The sequence below is a fragment of the Dasypus novemcinctus genome, chromosome 10 (genome assembly GCF_030445035.2).
Source record: "Dasypus novemcinctus isolate mDasNov1 chromosome 10, mDasNov1.1.hap2, whole genome shotgun sequence".
Lineage (NCBI taxonomy): Eukaryota > Metazoa > Chordata > Mammalia > Cingulata > Dasypodidae > Dasypus > Dasypus novemcinctus.
Genome location: NC_080682.1, coordinates 61200980 through 61220603, shown reverse-complemented (window position 1 = coordinate 61220603; position 19624 = coordinate 61200980). Strand labels below are relative to the sequence as shown.

The following is a 19624-nucleotide window of genomic DNA, read 5'->3' as shown; positions in this document are numbered from 1 at the left end:
TTCTTCACAAGAATTTGCACATTTGATCCAGGGTGAAATTATGCCATTTTCATAACAAATCAACTTTTCCCTGGCAGCAAAATGATAGGTATTTTTGCCCTAGAGAAATGCCTTTGTTTTCAAGGGGTTGTTGGAGGTGGTGGGCGGGGGTGGGGGGGTGGAGTTCTGTCTCTGTAGGGATTATGGTGAAGTCATTTGATGGAGAGAGCTGGGCAGGTAAGAGTTCTGTCAGCCATTCAATCGAAGGAAGTTCCTTAACCTTTCTTATTTCAACTTTCTAGTTAAAAAAAGAAAAAAAGAAAACCGGGGATCACATGCAATCTTTTTCACTCTGTGTCACAAAACTGCTTTGGAACACCTTCACATCTCTAACATCACAAAGCACATAGAGAAAATGTCTGCAAAAGGGCAAATTGCTGTTGATGTAACATGTTGTGAAATTTCACCTCAACGTGCTTTGCTTTTAGTGGTGTTGGAGGCAGCAGAAATTGATTCATGCAGTTTTTCTGATTTGCAGACCTGGGAGTAAGTACTACACCTTTTGCAGCGATTGCTAAGAGCCCCTTCAGTAGAAATGATCTATTGCCTTCCTGCATCACATTAAAGTGGTGGATTGAGGAGTGAGCCTGGCTGAGCCATTCTGTACACACCTAGCTAGGTTGCAATTTATATTCAGACAGAGCTGTGAATGGCTTTCAGAGGAAAAGAGGGAGGAAAAGCATTTCTCTGGAAATTTTCCACCAGGAACAGAATCTAAATTCTGATTTGTCACTGCTATTTTTTTAAAAAAATATTTTCTTCCTCTCAGGAAGATGTAACAGGTAAGATATTCTCTTTCTGTAGGAATTGGTACTTAAGATTGGTAAGGATCTCCCTCAATCCCTTAAAAAAACCCCAATCCTTTCATTATTTTTCTTTGAAATAGTTGATATATCCTTTCCAAAGTTTCCATATTGAAAACATCATCTATGACCTTTGATTACTGACCAATGTCAGGAACTGTCCAGCTTCACTCTAATGAACACCTAATTATGTCCCATAAAGAGTTCTGCATTATTACTAAAGAGAAATCAGAGGAGGAAAGATGGATTCACATGGCACTCAGTATCCACCAGCCATTTAATTTTTGTTCGGTAAATGTAGGATTTTAACATGGACGTTTGGAAAATATGGTGAATAAGTCAGACAAAAGTCAGTTTGGGTCAAATTTAGTGTTAAGTTGTCAAAGAGATGATTTTATTATCAAATATTAGATATATACAAGATACTTGACCCTTTTAAATTATTTTTCAAAAACAAATAGTTTTCACTTGTTTTTCCTGAAAGAAAACATACCTAAAATAGCAATTTTACTGGGATTACTTTGCCTAGTTTTGTTTGCTCTCCCAGAAACTAATCTGGGTTATCAAATGTCATTCTCTGTGTAAGGTGGTAACTTTTACAAGGGAGTGCATTAAATTAAAATGGATAAATAATCAGATCATAGCAAGCATAGGAATATGTACACATAGGCAAGAACAGAGAAATACTACATACCATGGTTCTGATAAGAATCAGTTGCTTAGAGGTAGCGAAGGCAGCAGCTTTGCTGGTGGAGACACCATGATGTCTGTGGCTTGAGGGCCCTGCTGCCTTCGGATTCTGGCATAATTTGCTCTGACCACCATCATTTGCTTTAACTCTGTAAAAAATATTTTGAGAAACAAGTCAATGTATTTATAGAGAATAATTAAAAGTCTAGGATGATGAAAAATTTGAAGAACCCTTGGAAATCCTTGGCTCCCAACCCTAGGCTCTTTTCGTTACATACTTGACTTACTTATCACATCAGATATGTGTTAACTAACATTCTTTGGATTTCTAAAGAACAGCAGTTGCTAGGGAGGGTTTCCTTCCAGGCTTTTTATAAATTCTGGGTTGTAAACTAACCTAGGAGTGGTCTAAAAAATGAACCCACTGAAAAAAATGGAAAACACAGCAATAAGAATGGTGTTCCAATTTGATGGCAAATGGTATAAAGAACTCTTAATTTTGTTAGGGATTTGTGTAAAAGGAGCTATTATAACAGTGTCTAATTTTGTTTTGTCTTTGTGATTCTTTGATGATGAAATGTTTTCACATTATAAAACATAAAGTAAGTTATTCTAAAGTGTTTAGTTTCAAAACCATCCATTCTGCCTTATTTTCTTGATACACTGTTAAACTGAGTTTTCATAGTTACTCAGAAAAATCATGAGTTTTGGAATGATTCATTAATTAAAATACCTTAATAAGTATATATGGGCTAGTAGCATTTTTCTCTTGTCTTTTTTAGAACCCACTGAAAATTTAAATTTTTACTAAGTGATTATGTCGAACAATTGTCTCAAGAAAAACAATAAAATGGTAACTAACATAGTAAAATAGGTTTCATAGACCAACAAAATTTTGCACTCTCTAATCAATTAGGTTTGTGGGAAAGAATTTAGACAATTAGGGAAGGCCATTAACCCTGTCACCACTTTCATAGGAAAGAAATCAACTTTCATATCATAGTAATCCATGGAGTTACAGATTGAAGATGCAAATAGCCTTGTCAAAGGTCCACAGAGTTAACATGGGGGGAAATAGTAGGAAAAATAATGGTTGCATTTCCAATTTTCTCTCTTCCCTTCACAGTTTTTATTAGTGACAGGTTTGCTTCTGGGAAGGCAGCCTACAGTTTGCCCTGTGTTTTGGACACTCGTTTGGCTAGGTTGTCTGATGCATACCTTAGCTTTATTTATCAGATAGGCCCAGTGAATACGGTGAGGCAAGGGGAGTGGTGTCCAGGCCAACAGAAACCCATCCCAAGTATGAATTGCCTAAGTGATATGGGAAGGTACCTCCTACAGCTGTGGAGCTTGTGACAAGAGGTTTGTCCTGGAGCTTCCTAGGAGCATCAACTTTCTTGGCCTGGGATGGACTAGACAGTACCAGGCTGGGGCAGATCTCATAAACATGGGGCCCTGGGATCTTTGACACCAGAGCACGAGGAGCGATGAAGTATGATGGATGGCAGGTTGCAGATGTCCTGTGAGAGCAGCGAGTTGAACATGAGCCACCTGTGTCTGGCCTTCTCCCAGCCCTGCCAGGAGCGCGACGTGCAGAAGGAGGCTTTGCTCTTCAGCAGCGCCAGCTCCAAGACCAAGCACCGCCGGCTCCACCCCGGCTGCAGCTTCCGCAGGGAGCAGGTGACACGTGCCAGGACTGCTGGTGAGGCCCGGGGCCCACAGCAGCGCTGCCCAGCTCTGGCTGCCCACCGGCCTCCCTGCCCAGGAGAAAGCACCGGCAGATTCCTTGCTTCAGCAACTAGCCCCTCGACCCCAACAGGGTCTTGCTTTACTTTTGGGTCTTCATTTCTTTGCTTTTTTTAATCTTCTGCGCTAAATATAAAGACACGATTGGGGCTGTTTCAAAAGATTTTTGTTTATCTTTGTAATTTGTAACAGTGATAATTTTATGATTTCTCTTTAAAAGATGTTATCTAGCTTATTATGTTAGGGTAGCAGGCAATTTATTTCCTAATCCTTTACTTTTCTATAAAAGTGATACCAGTGTTCTTCAGAATTTCCTGAAGATTTAGTGTTTGCTAATATACAACTACCTACAGAAAAGGGCTTTAATTTTTTTTTTTTTTGAGTAAATAAGATAGAGGCCAAGAGTTGGTTCAATAACAAATATATGGTCTTTTAGATTTCTGTCTAAAAGAAAGGATTAGACAGGATAGTAAAAAGGCATAAATTTATTTATTACTAAAGAAAGGATGTCTGCAAACTGTACAGTTCCTATTACTAAAACATTGTGTTAAATAACTTGAAAAGTAGCAAGTCAAAGAGTCTTACTTTCTTCAGGATTCATGCTGGGAGAATACCCTGAAATGTGACCCTTTAAGTATTTCTGCAATTAAGCCCCTTAGGTATGTCTCAAGACTAACTCAACTTATAGTGAATTCCTTAGAGAAAATATTGTTAACAGTGAGGTTCCTGTGCATATGTATATAATTTCAGCTCTAATTATATGAGAGTAGAAAGATGTGGATGAGGATAATTATTAAAAAATCATCATGATGAGATATAATACTCAGTAAGTAGGCTCTGTGAAGAAGAGACTGAGGGCTTTAATCTACAAAAGCTTGATGGAAAAGAAATTGTCACCTGTACCTTTTTGGGTTGCAAAGCCATGGCTTGTGGATACACAAAGGACCATGTCTCTCTCTACATCATCCCATGACTGAATCAACTCTCCATCTGGTGTGTACAGTGTTCTGGCTGGGTAAGTCATTTTGAGACGAGAGGAGCAATCATCCAGCAGCTGAAACACAAGGGGCAGCCATACTGAAATGTGGAATGTCACAAAATAATTGAAGTATTTAATCAATCAACTCTTTATGGAGAACCATTATCCCGACTTGAGTATTCATCCATTCATAACTATTAATGAATATAGAGAGAGATGACAAGAAGGGCACACAAAAGTTTCCTAAATTGTTTAAATATTGAGGAACTTCAATACTCCCTGGTGTCTTTCTTATAATTTTCTATTTCTCTGTGCAGAAGATGGCTTCCTGTTGTTTTAAAAATTCTTAAATGCAATAAACCCTGCTTTGAGAATCTAGACTTGTCAGAATAGCTCATTAAAAAAAAAAAAAAAAAAAACCAACAAAAACTAGAATGACCAAAACAGCAAACAGGAGGTAAGAAAGTCTTAGCCCCTGTGTGACCTGAGGCAAATCATGCTGCCTAAGAAATAGTCTTCTCAATTATAAAATGATCCTCTTTACTTCTATGATTCAATGATTAGAAAGTCTTCCTTTAAAATTGACATATTTTAAAACTTTCCAGAGGGGACTTATTTAACTTCTCTCAATCAATTCTCAATTGAAATACAGTCAATTCTCATTATTGAAGGCAATTATGTTCTATGAAGTCACCTGGAACAATGACTTAGCAAATTCTGAGCCATTGCCCAAAAGGCAGTTACAGGGTTAGGTTCCTGCTAGCCTCTAATCACAATATTTCATCAAGAAACCATATATCACTTTGTTTTAAATATGTTTCTGTTTAAAGAAACACATTTCTATATTCTATATTTTCTGCTTCCTCCTTATATTTACATGTAGTGATTCCCAGGAAGTTCTCATTTCTTTGGTCTTTTAGAGGCTCCATCCTTTTAACCCTATCTAGAAACAGTATCAGTGCCTTAAATAAAGTCTCCCCATGTAAATTTGAGCAAGTTTAATCATGAATCACATTGGAGGGCAGGTACTTGGAGCTCATTAAATTGTGTTGAGTCAGGTGCTCTGCTCATGTCAGTAAATGACCATAACTGATCACAAAAGTATAGGAGAGTATTGATTTTGGAGTTACAAATAAATTTTAACAAGTAGGTTAATTTGCAAATACAGAACCTATGAACAATGAGGATTGAATGTACTCATAAAAACACAAGTACAGAAGCAAAATGTCAACAGTACTAGAAAGATTAGTCAACATACTGCCAGTCTCCTGAGGGCATTTCCATTAGTGTGAATAAGGCATTAAGACAAAATAATAAAAGCAAGTAGGAAGAAAGTAAGAGCTTTCTACACACCTCCCTGCCATGACTTTGATCTATCAGAAGCCAGAATTCCCCAAGAATGCAGGAACCAGCCTCACATTAGCCCCAAATCACCACTGATACATCTTTTTATAGATCTGTTTAGAGACTACAACATACATCAGTGCAGGGAGCAGGACAAGACCTGTGATGACACCTTGCACCTGGAAAATGAATCAGTAGTCTGACTCAATAAGAGTGGTGGGGCAATGTAAATCAGAGAGGACAGTTTTCCATCGACAGTTTCAAGCAAGGGACAAATTTAAAATGCCTTGAAATTATCCAAGAATACATTCCCCTCTGTACAGTGGGATCATCAGAGAGTGGTCTTCAATGCAGCCCTACTTCTCCAGGCAAATAACAGCTGAGCAGCAGCAATTTGACCAAATACTCTGTATGTGCACCAGCCTTCCAACTTAAGAACTGAGAGGAAGATTTTAACAGCAACCAAGCAGATTTAGGAGGAGGAAGAGAAATAACCTATCCTGTCTATTGTCAAAATCTCACCTTGAACAAGGGGAAAGAAACTAAAAAAAAAAAAAAAAAAAAAAAAAAAAATCAACAATAGCAACAACAATGTGACACTTATGAAAGTATTCTACTACACATAAAGAGACACATCATACTCAAGGTGAAGACTTAAAAAGATTTACAGCAGGAGCACATTTTAGAGAGTCTCTGCACTATGTTCCCCTCAAATTTAATAAAACATGACTTCCATTAAAAAAAAACTACAGAGATAAGACAACATTCAAAAGCAAGCAGAGTTGTCTAGATGCAGATGATGATGATGATGATGACAATGATGATGAAGCAACAAAAAGGTAATGCTACATTTCTATCCACCAGGTACTCTTCAAAAAGCTTCCAAGGGCAATCTCATTTCATTTTACAGAAATGATTATTAGCTTCATTTTGTTGATGAGAAAATTGAAGAACAAAGAGTTTAAATATCATAACTAAGGCCATACAACTAATAAACATGGAATGAGGTTTCAAATTGGGATGGATAGAGAGCTGAATAAGAGGAGAGAAGGTAAAGAAACAAATACTCAATGGTAGAATTAAATATCTCTTAGAAGCAGAAAAAAGCAGAGGGAATATCACAGAAAATCAAATCAGTATTAGGAAAGTCTATGTTGGAAAAATCTCATAGGATATAGAGAAAGGACAAGAGATAAAATTTATGAGAAAGAAATGTTACACATCTGGAATGTCAAGAGATCAGATATCAAACCTGCACATTATTGGGGTTATTGTGGAAGAATCCAGAATAAATTAAATTTAAGTGATTAACAAATAATGGAGAGAAAAATGTTCGGACCCGAATTAAGACCGACGTCTTCAGATCAAATAGGCTGAACCAGGATAAAGCAAAGTTAATGAAAAAGTGACTAAAGTTTAAATATAACCAGGTGAAAAGTATGAATCTTGTGCATGGGGGGAAATTCAGTTATGTGAAGACATTTTCTGCAACATTGAATACTAAATAAAATTGACGAAAATCTATGTTTTTCAGGGAAAAGGTTTTAACACCCAAATTCCATATCCAGCCAAGTTATTTTTTTATGGATACAGGCAAACAAAAGATATCTTGACATGTATACAAAAACTCAGAAAATATGATATCCACAGATATTTCAGATTATTAACTGAAATGAAATTCCTTGACAACAGAAAAATCATAATATAAAAGGACTAATACTAAGCATTGAGCTCACTAAAATATGATACAACAGGTACAAAAATGGTCAGAAAATGAACTGAAATTTTAAAAATAAATCTTCAGAGAAAAAAGAGTAGAAATTAATATAAAACAGCACCAAAAGTATGGCCAAAAAAATGAAATTATTATTCAGCTATAAAAAGGAATGAAGTACTGACACATGCTACAATGAGGATGAAATTTGAAAACATTTTGATGAGTGAAAGAAGCCAGACACAAAGGTCATGTATCATTATTCCATTTATATGAAATACCAAGAAAAGGTAAATCCATATAGAAAGAAAACAGATTACGTTATTGTAAAGAAAGCATATTAATTGTTGCCAAGGGTTGAGGGAAATGAAGAATGGAAAATGGGCATAAGGTTTCTTTAGGTGACAAAAATATTTTGAAACACTACGCATGCATGAAATGTTGCTGAATTGTATACCTTAAAGTGGATAATTTTATAAAATGTGAATTTTACCCCAATTTTAAAAAAATCACCAAAAGGAGATGCGGCCAATGAAAGGAAAAAACAAAGCATTCAAACTTTGTTGTCATTCATGGAGGCAAAAGATCCTGTTTTGTTTTTTTTTTTAAGAATATTTATTTTTATGATTATAACCAATGCAATAAACATAAAATCAGAATAAATGAAATAGTTCTTTAAATGAATAGGCAAAAAAGTCATCATCTTATGAACTCAATTTAATTTTTTTCTTAGAAAATGTATGTGAATCAAATGAAAAATTAATAGCAAAAGAGGAGAGCTTAGTAAAATGGACAAACAAAATAATATTTACTAAAAATGGACATTTATAAAATGCAGCAGAAGAAATCCACTATTTGAAATAATTATTTTAAGATGTGAGACTCTTATAAAGAAAAACTATGAAGTTTTACTGAAGTACAAAAAATAAGAATTTTATGTATGTAAAAGAATGCCATGTGCCTGGCTACAAAGATAGATTATCGTAAAAGGTGTTAATTCATATGAAATTAATAGTCTAATGCATATATGGTCAAAACTCCTGTAGGAGGATTGTATGGTATGCAAAGGAATTAAAAATTCACCTGGAAGAATAAACAGGCAAGAACATTCAAGTAAAATACGAAAACGAAGTATAACAATAGGCAACTTCTATCAGCTATTAAAATACATTATGGGAAGTGGATGTGGCTGAAGTGATTGAGCGTCCATCTACCATGCGGGAGGACTGGGGTTCAATCCCTACGGCCTCCTGGTGAAAGTGTGCCCTCATGGTGAGCAAGTGCCCGCACAGTAAGCCAGGCCCGCGCTGTGAGCCACGCAGCAAGATGATGACACAACAAAAGAGAGGTGAAAGGGAGAGTCAAGGCAAGATGCAACAGAAACCAGGAACTGAGGTGGCCCAAGTGTCAGGGAACCTCTTTCCACATTGGAGGTCCCCAGGATCGAATCCTGATGACTCCTAGAGGAGAAAACAAGAAGCGAAGGCAAAAAGAGAAACAGACACAGAATCTCACACAGAGAATAGACACAGATAGCAAAAACAGCAGGATGGGGGGAGGGGGAGAAAAAAATATATATTATAAATCTACAATGATTTTAAAAGTATTAAATATAAGATGGCTCAAAAACAGAAGTTAGTATATATAAGAAGTAGAGGGTTGTTTTCCAGTTCATTGGGGAGAAAAGATTAGTAAGTAAATAAGGCTGAGATTATTTTAAACCAACAAATAAAGCAGAGAATATAATTTCATTCCATTTCTATACCCCCAAAAAAGTTTCAAACAGTCTAAAAAGGAAAAAGGAAAAACAAAATTATGAAACATCAGAGGAAAACCTAAGGTGAATCTTTATAGGACTTCGAGATGGTAAAAGATTATCTGAACATTAAAAGCAATGAAAAAAATAAAATTTATTAATTTCTGTGCATTAAGAAATCACATAAACACAATGGCAAACTGGAAGTTTGTTACAGTGAAGCTGATAAAGCTACATGTTATAAATAGCCTTAACTATTAAAAACAGAGAACACAATCTGAAAATCATTTCCAATAGAAAAGCAACAAAGGATTTAACAGGGAATTCATAGATAATTAAAATGGTAAAAACAAATCAAAATCACCTGTATAATTGAAGACATAAATTAAAATGAGGTGACGTTTTCTCTTGCCAAACCTGTAAGTGCATATTTCAAAGTGATTGTTTCCAGAATTGTTGAGAGAAAGAGGAAGGTGGGAATTATCATTCAACATTTGTGGGAGCATTAACTCCTCAGACATGCCTAGATAACAATCTGGCAATAGAGAGCAAAATTCTCAAGCATGTTTACATAAATTGACTTATCAATCTATATCTAGGAATGTATTCTAGGGAAATAATCAGAAAATTATATGAAGATTTATATACAAATATGTTTACTGGAGCATTCTTGATAACAGCAAAAATTTGAAAACAGCCTAAATGTCAAATAACAGAAAATTAGGTGAATAAATGATAGTACATGCATATGATAGATTATGATACCACAGAAATTTTTTTTAAGAATGTCAAAGGATATATGGGAAAAGCCACAACAGTTTGTTAGATGTATAATGCAAGCTGCAAAACTGTATACACTGTGATATAATATGATCACAATGACAAAAAAATGTCTACTGCGGAAACCATAGAAATATATATGCTAAAGTTATTATATAATATATGTGGTTGTTTTAGGGTGATGGGATTCTTCTATCTTTCTTGATACTTTTATCTGTTTCCAGTTTTAATATAACTAAAAAACAAAATGAATATTATTCAAATAACCAAAAACCACTTGTGGTGATTATTTTCAAAAATAAGATTGCAGTAGATTCATTTTACTTTATGATTTTTCTAGATTCTCCATTATGAGAGTCACCAACATTTTTTGTCTGCTGTATGGCCCCAAGAGGTGTGACAGTTGAGCTTCTATGAGTTGAGGGCAGTAAAAAGCTCTACTAAAAACAAGGATAGAAATCTCTGGGAGAAATGTTTGAAAAGTTCCCACAAAAAGGTAATTCTTATATTTTCCCTTACATTGCCACTAGTAACTTACTATTCTGTAGTCTTATATTTTTCCTTACATTGCCAGTAGTAACTTACTATTCTGTAGAGGTTATTTTTCATTTATAATCAGATAAATGAATATTGTCTAATAAAGCATATACTACATTCATAATATGAATTACATATATAGTTATTTCACTTGGTTTTTACTGGAAGTCCTATTTACAGAAGACAGAAAATAAGTTTATATTTTTAAATTTGAAAATAAATTTGAAAATGAAGCATTTTCTGAACAATTAGGTTCTAAAAGATCTAGATGATTTATGTCCTTAAAGAAACTTTTTGTTCTGTTTGTCAAATTTTTCTATATTTACTCAAGTATCTTTAAAGTAGGTAATATAAATAAAATGTTTGCAATGGTTGCAATAACAAAGCTCATAATAAAGGAACACGTGTTCCTTACACACAAACGATTTCACAAGCACAGCTTTCATAGGCCAGGCCTTCTCGGGTGGAACCCATGGGCATCATGTTACTATTACACATTGCCTGTGTGCAGGAGGTACTTGCCGCTACCCATCGAAAGGTCCTGTTTCTTATTCTTTCAGCTTCCACTCATGCATTCAGAATTGTTTTTGGGCTGAGGAAGAACACATCAGTTTTGAGATTCTGTAGAATCAGAGAAATGTTGCAGGGATGGGAGAAAGCAAATGCTTCAGGATCACAGAAAGAGGGGCCCAGGCAATCATAAATCAGAGAAAAATATAGGTCTTGGAGAAAGAGCCACTAACCCTGGAGAAAGAGTTTCTTGGTGCATTGATGACAGATGAGCCAATACCAGTTGGAAATGAGAGTTGCTCTGGCAATGATCAGAGAGTGGGTGGGAAGAAAGTGGTTAAATCATCCAGAATAGCCACAGCGGCGAGAGAAGTTGAGGGAAAGTCAGCATAGGATGGATTCGAAAACCATCTGGGGGTTTCATTATAGAAAGCAGAGTGAAGCACTTTGAAATGTGTTCTGTTTCTCATTCTTTGGGTAAAAGTAGCGACCACTGAAACTCTGATCTTCTCTGGAATTTGTGTCATTAGCCAGATTCCCCCAGTGAAATCTGAACCCTCCCCTTCCTGCTGCCTATTTGTCCCCACTACACACACACAGTCGATCCTCCAGAGGTATCTTTCCAGCCTCACAGCCTGAAAAGATACATTTCTCACTGATCACAAAGAATCTCATGCAGGTCCCTAAAGATGAAAATAGACAGCATAGAGAAGAAAAGGGAAGTGATCAGAAAAAAACCATTTTAAAAAATAATGCAAAGAAAGAAATAATACGCTGAAAACTTTCTAGACATTCTCTAAACATCTTTTACACACCAAGACCACATCAATCTCTCAAAATCTTTACCTTAACCATGCCATTTCCTTATTCAGAGAAAAGTAGTGGTTCAAGCAACTTTGTCTTGAATATGCTTGGAACCAATCTCAGTCCAAGCACCGCCTATTTAATTGCTTTCTGATTCCAGCACTCCTTCTTTTGTGCCTCGTGGCCCTCATCCTTGTGAGTGCTTTTTTGTCTAAGTTTGAATCTTACCCATTTCAGAGGTTCCATCGAGCTCCCCATTAATTCCTCTGTGGAGCCCTTCCCCATTACCCTAGGTGGGAATGACACCCCCTCTTTCGAACTCCTGGTGAACTTCCTGCCTGTACTACTAATTTGACCTTGATCACAGGCTGTTAGTATTTCTCTAAGATGAATGTCAGCAGCCTTAAGAAATAAGTTTTTCTAACAAAGACGATCCAGGTTCAATATAAAAAAAAACACATGAAACGCATAGAAAAATACACAAGAAAGAAATTTTTAAAAAGTAAAATTTATCCATAATATGATCATCCAAAAATATATACTTCTAATAATGAAATCCTTCCCATTTTTTCTTTGTCTGTGCATGTATGCATAAGGAATCCAACTCTGACTGCTCTATACTCTGCTTCTTTCATTTAGTATATCTTGAACATCTTTTTTGTCATTCTTTCTAAAAGTTGATTTTGAGTTATAATATTTGATCCTTTGTGCTATAATTCATTTAGTCAGTTCTCTACTGCTAAGTGTTTAAGTTATTTCTAATTTATTTCTATTATAAATACCCCTGTGATTAATAATCTTACCAAGTAATATTTGTATAAATTCATGATACTATTCTTGGGATAAAGTTCTAGAAGTGCATTGCTTGAGATACGTGTAGTCAAAGTGTCCTCCAAAAAGTTGTATATCCATCAACATGAGAGCACCCACTTCTGTCCACACCCAAGTAAACCTTGGGTATCTTTCAAAGCTTTGCCAATTTGAGGTGTTAATTTAATGAGAGCAGGGACCATGTATTCTTTATACTACTATAAAACTACTATTACTGATGTTAACCTGTCATTTATACATCATTATAAAGGTTAAAAAATCTTTTCACATACACGAGCTGGTATATTTCACAGCATCTAGCACAGTATCCTTCACAAACAAAGTTCATTAAAAACACTTAATCATTAATTGTGTCATTGATGTGGAAACGGTGGCCACGGGAGTTGCTAAGGGCAGGGAAAGGGAAGAAGAGGTGTGATATGGGGCATTTTGGGGACTTGGAGTTGTCCTGAATGATATTGCAGGGACAGATGCAGGACATTGTATATCCTGCCTTAACCCACTGGACGGACTGGGGGAGAGCATGAACTACAATGTAAACTATGGTCCATGAGGTGTGATGGTGCTCCAGGGCGTAGTCACCGAACGCAATGAGTGTGCCTCACTGATGAAAGGGGATGTTGATGTGGGAGGGGCGTGGGTGGGAAGTGGGTTATATGGAATCTCTTATGTTCTTTAATGTTACGTTTTGTGTGATCTATTTATCTTTTTTAAAAAGACAATAATAAAAGTTTTTAAAAAAACCAAAACACTTAATCATGAAATAATATTCAATTGTCTTTTATATGCCACACTGAGAATCCCAGAGATTAGAATTCATCCCCCACCAGATATATAAGTAATCTTTGCGAAAGTCATTATAAGTTTTCACAATCCTGAATCTGACAGCTTATCTTTTCCCCATCATCCTTGTTCTCCTCATTCTCTATATGAATCATTGTTCAAATTCTCTCACTATTTCATCAATCCTGGTTGCAATGCATTTTAGGAATTAGCATTTACAACATGAAACCCTGGGTATTGTTTCTTTTTCTTCTGACTGCATGAAGTCTCTTTGCTTGTATTCCTACTTTTGAGTGTACATTTTCTTCATTTTTATCTCTTATGTCTCAAGCATGGCAAATTGACTGTCAATTTCTGAGACATGATTGCTTTCACTTTTTTTTTTTCAAAGTCCCTATCAAAGAGGACTGGACTCCCTCACACTTTGAAACCCTGGTCCTCATCTAAGTTACCGCTGCTACTACTCCAGGTGCCCTTATTGCACCATGTTGCATCATTCCCACCTAACATCTCATCTTTACGTGTCTTCCTTCTGTCCCAGAAAATTTTTTAAAGACCATATCACAAAATAAAAAAGCCAAGACTACTATTAAAAATGCCGCTGCGATAGATAACACTTTTTAAAAGACTACCCCAAAGCCATTTATTATGTGCCAAACGTTTTCATTTAATGTAGACAAAAAATGTCCAATTTTAGAATTATATCCCTGAAATTGCAAACAAAAAATGAGCAGCTACTCACCCATTTTCTTAGCCAATGTTTTAACTTTGGAAAATCTGCCAGATTTCTAGACCCTGTATAGTAATAATATGACAGGTTTCCTCTAATGAGTACTGTTGTTTTCCTTACATAGTACACATGGAGTAAACAATTCATGATGGAGGAAATCACTCTTTTCTCAACTGGGTTTAAAGTGGGTCAGAAAATTATTTTCTAGTTCAAATTTTACTCTTTGGCCGTAGAGAACTCATTGTTCTCTGCTGGTCAAATATATTCAGATTCACACTTAGGTTAAGAGAGTAGTTGGTTACACGCTTTCTCACACATTAGTTCATTTAACAAACAGTACCTTCTGAGGAAAGTATTGTTCTCATTTACAGCTGAGAAAACGAGGTTCAGAGAGGTAATCTGCATGATCTAAGAATCTAGAAATGTCAGACCTTGGATTTGAACCCAGCCCTATGAAACACTCTCCTTTCACAAAAATTTACCTCTGAAATAGTTTCTCCCCAGGCATAAGCACCCTCTTCAGGCCTGCCTCCATTTAGATAAATCCATACTCGTTTTTTGTCAGGTTGCTTATAAAGCCTGCTCTGCTGGACTGCTCTACGTTTAGTTGCAATTGGAGAATCTCTTCTGGATTGCAGTTCTTGGACTTCAGAAAGCTGTGCCTGTCAAGAGAAGCTCAGAGAATTCCATGTGCAGAGAACTGTCTGTTTAGTATGTGTGTGAAGAAAATGATAAAAGGCAGAAACATCTTGTAATCGTAAATTATGGAAAAATTTTAGGAAGTAACTATTACATGCATCAGCCTCTCCCATCACTAACTCTGATTCCCCTGGCTTCAATGAGAAGAATCACTAAAGGCGATAATAATTATTATATTAACAGTAAGAATGATAGCGCACTTATTTGGCAAAGCACTTAACTTTCATTTATAATTTGGAGAAATGAATAGAACTGTGTTTCTAGACTGCTGCATGGTTTTCCTCCTCTTGAGAGATTTTTCTGCATCTAACAGATTATAGTTTTTTATTAGAATCACAACGTCACCTCCTTTAACTTAAGAAACGCTTAAGGGAATGTACATGACTGTTGTTTAAGTCTTTACTTGCTGTCTTTTTAAAATACAGCAGCAAAGCTCATACACTGCCAGATCCCTGCCAGGCAGCTTTTCATCCTGTTTCAAACATGTACTAGTTCAATGCTTTGCATTCATTCCCTGGTCAGTGATTTATCCTTCTTAGGTTGGCAAAAGTCATATTTCTAGCCATGTCAATTTTTTCTGGTCACCTTGATGTGGGCACACTCCTAAGATTTAGATTGAAACACATTTCATGCATTTGAGAGACTCTATTAAATAGGAACATATCACTCTGATGAAAAACTTCACAAAGCAAAAAGCTTTCCCAGATCTCTATCCCCAGTCGTCTCTCAACAGCTGACCTTTCTCTTCTCAACTTTTTTATGCCTGGCAATCCCGACTGATTAACCAATTGGACTGAAACCACTTTCTGAATCCCTCACTTTTGAATGTCTCCATTGCAATTAGTATTTTGCTCCTTGCTCTTTCTACATATTGAGACATACCCTTAGGAGTGATGAGCAATGAAGCCATAAGGCTCAACTTGCCTACACTTATTATAATTACCTTTGTACATATCCACTGGGCCTTTTCTCTTCTTTCCTAAGGTCATAATTTCTAGTCTCCATTCAAACAAAACATACTCTCACATGAGCTGGCTGTCTTTTAGATAGCTACTCTCCAAATGCCAGCTCAATGCTTGGCATATGCGTTTGCAGCCATAACTGACCAGATGCTGAGAATATATTAATAGCATAATTTTGAAATTCAATATTGCACTTTAAAAAGCTTATAAAAGAGTCAGAGCCTTTAATGTCTGCCATCCTAAAGAACGTACCTCTGTACGTCTTATAAGTTCCATGAGTTTAATTTCCTCTTGAGTCTGCTCAGTCCAGCCTCCTTCACACACCACCGGCTGCACAGGGCTTTGAGTGGACACCATTGTGGCTGGCTGGCATGCTGCTATACGCCGCCCTGGGAAAAGAAGTCTCTGGAAATGTTGTTTCTGATGATAAACTTTCAGACTTCAAATAAATTGGTCTGGCTTTCTATGCATAAATCATTCCACCCAGGAGCATAGGCTAAAATACTAAATATATCATAAAAGCAAAGATGCCTAAGGTAATAATATCTAACAATACCTCTCCATCTGGATGCTTGAGGCTTTAAATAGCCAGGAAACATGGATTCACTCTATAGATGGAAAAGAAAGATAACCTGCTGACTTCCACACTGGCCCCAGCTTCTCATCCATGGCATGGTTCAGCAGTAATTTAGTCAAATAGAATTCATGACCTATATATTCCCCATCATTGCCTTCAGTCTTGGAACATATGTTTTGTTCTCTTCACTAATAATAAGCCTTTCCCCCACAATTAGCTTAGCAGCCTGGGGAATAAGTATTTCTAAAATAATATTGACTCAAGAGGCAGGAGCCCTTTCTTTCTATCTAATAATACCCCACAAGCATGATTAGTTTCTGATACTTCTGCTGTGTCCTTTATGCTGTTAAGAACCTGTGGTAAGAGAAAATACTTATGGAATTCTGTATTCTAAAACATAACATTTATAATATAATATGTAGTGATTCAAATTTGTGTATTCTTTCAACTATGCCATATAAAATAGTTATAAAAGAAGTTAAGAAGTCACACTTATGGAGAAGCAGATGTGGCTCAAGCAACTGTGCTCCTATCTACCATTTGGGAGATCCGGGGTTTGATTCTCAGGGCCTCTTGGTGACAGCAAACTGGCCCAATGGCAAGCTGGCCTGAGTGGAGATCTGGCACAACAAGAGGATGCAACAAAAAAGAGACACAGAGGAGAGACAATAAAAAACACAGGAGACCAGGGAGCTAAGGTGGTGCAAGAGATTTAGCACCTCTCTCCCACTAGGAAGTTCCCAGGATTAGTTCCTGGTATCCCCTAAGGAGAAGACGAACAGACATAGAAGAATGCACAGCGAATGGTCACAGAGAGCAGACAATGGGGTGGGGGAGAGGAGACGGGGAGGAGGATGGGGAATAAATAAATAAATAAATAAATAAAATCTTTTTTAAAAAGTCACACTTATGAAATTGTTTTTTTTGTCCCACTGAGTTGAAGATACACCTGGCTTTGAGCCTAATACTGCCCTTTAAACTTTTTAAGTAAAAAGAATTCTTTCTCTGGATAGGGCAAATACAAAGACTTACAGGTTGGTGGGGAAAGGCGAAAAGTAAGGAAATTATTGCAGTTGTTCTGTGCCGGAGGTGCATGGGACCTATATGAGCATGTGACAGAGGCGCCTGACCTAATCTGAGGGATCATAGAAAGCTTCTTTAAGATGGTGACTCTTAGGTTGATAAAATAATAGAAATAGTGAAACAAAGTTGAGTCCCAATTTTTTTGACATGGTACTTTTAATGTGCAGATTTTCCTACATGACTATGAACAAAACTCTTTAAAAATAATTTTGTACTTCCTGAGGATAAAGAACTTGTGCTCTTGTAGCTCAGTTTGTGGAAATAGACCCAACAGTAGAAATAAGTGACAACAAATTATTGATGACTTTTCAGGGGAACTAATACTTGTGTACCCAACAAGCATTCATATGCAGTTAATGGATATGGAGAAAGCATAATTGAAACAACCAACCAATGCGTTACAATGAAAATGCCATTAGCTAATATACTTGGAGAAAACCACAGTGGTACTTCATAAATACATACCACAAATTTATAGTAAATATAATTTTTACCCAACTCTATTCATAAAGGTGAAGATAACATTAATTTATGACAGGTAGATTTTTATGGATAACCTTTAAATATTTTATTTGTAATGCATTTTAAGCACTAAAATTTTATTCAACTAAAGAGAGTTCGGCTATAGTTTATCATTTACACTGTTGAGAGTCAGGATCGAAAACAGGAAAAAGGAAAAAACATTGTGTATTGTTTGTTTTTTGTCAACTTAATTCTAAATGGTCTTAGGGAAATGAATGCATTTGCTCTATAATTTCCGTAGAGAGATCATGACAGCACAAAATGTTTTAGCTTCAAGAAAAGGTTTTCAAAACAACCTATTATTTATGTAGGCAGGAATAACAGAAATTGAAACTAAGCAAAAATGTATTCCATAAATTATTTCTTATTGCATTTTCCCACATATCCTATTTTATTTCATATGAGATCAGGGATAACAATTAAGGAAGAGTGCTTCTTCCTTATCCCTGTTTCCTTTAAAGTGAATGGAACCCCACTGGTATTGCAGCCGATTTTTCTAGTTGGAGATTGGGAAATATGAACTGAATATTCTCTGTCCAATTCCATCCTTTTTCTCTTAGAAACAGAGAACACGAGTGCTTTGCTGTTCTTTCATGCTACAGTCTCACCTGGACAGCTTTCTTCATTTCCCTTATGAGGAGCTCCGCCTGGCTCAGGATCACCTGTGCCTGGAAGGTAACTCCACTTAATTTGGGGGCTTAGCAAATCTAGTTATTTGTCACACTAAGGTAAATCTCCAGCATTGCCTTTATATTTAATGAAGGTGAACTTTAACCTTGATCTGTCACTCCTTACTTTTACCTATCAAATTTTAGGACCTTAGGTGGGGAAATGGGCTGCCTTCTCAGGAACTCCCATATCAATATATATTGAGTATTTATTACGTGTCAGGTATGTAGGAAATATTTGTCATTTGTTACTTATTCATAACAGTCCTTTGAGGTAATTGGTGGCATTATACTAGCATAGATCACACTTGCAAATGAAATGTAAAATAAGCTTAGCATAGTGCTTTGCCATAGCATATGCTCAATGAATATTTGTTGAATTTATCAATGGCCATGATAATAGGAAGTAAGTGGTCCAGCAGCTACTTCTATTTTCCCATACCTCCTCTTTGATCCAGCCCTCAAGAAGCTCACAGTCCAATAGGGACCACAGTTAACTGAGCTAAAACTTGATCTAATTTATCCTCAGAATTCTAACAGCTAGAAAAAGATCTTGCTCAGGGTAGATATTTTATAAACACATATTAAATTTATATTTAATAGCAAAAAACACACTGGCTCTTCAGAAGAGGCAAGATTTATCCCAGCATAAATTCTAAAAGAAACTACCTTAGATCCTTCTATAATGAACATCAAACGACCAAAGAGACACTGTTTTCATTAGTGATAATGTAGATGACACCAACTGGACTTTATATGCCTTTTTAAATATTTAGTTGAGGACATGACATAAAATCAGAATTCAGTAATTGGAGCTCTGCCAGGTGCTATTCCCAGTGTGCTGCTTTAACCTGATACAGAAATAGAGCTTAGAAAACTCATTGGGTAAATGGTTAAAATTCCATCACTTCATTAATTCAATCATTCTACTACTTCAGAGGACCAATAAGAAGGGTGTAGAAATTATAATCTAACATAGGAGAGACAGTCACATAACCAGGTAATTATTATAATGTGATGAGGATTATTAGAGGAAAGATTATTAGAGGGTGTGATAGAAGTACACT

At 36.1% G+C, this 19624-nt stretch overlaps 1 protein-coding gene across 2 annotated transcripts in view; it reads right to left on the bottom strand.

Annotated features, from left to right (window-relative positions):
• Nucleotides 1-19624, bottom strand: part of DCDC1 (doublecortin domain containing 1) — a 661015-nt gene that overhangs the window by 12273 nt on the left and 629118 nt on the right. For both annotated transcript variants that reach the window (XM_071218130.1, XM_058305602.2), the window contains 4 exons: nt 15960-16096; nt 14529-14708; nt 4182-4332; nt 1537-1681 (listed from right to left, as the gene is read on the bottom strand). In XM_071218130.1, coding sequence (XP_071074231.1) covers nt 1554-1681; nt 4182-4332; nt 14529-14708; nt 15960-16096 — 596 coding nt within the window. In that variant the 3' untranslated portion in view covers nt 1537-1553. The remainder of the gene's footprint in view (nt 1-1536; nt 1682-4181; nt 4333-14528; nt 14709-15959; nt 16097-19624) is intronic.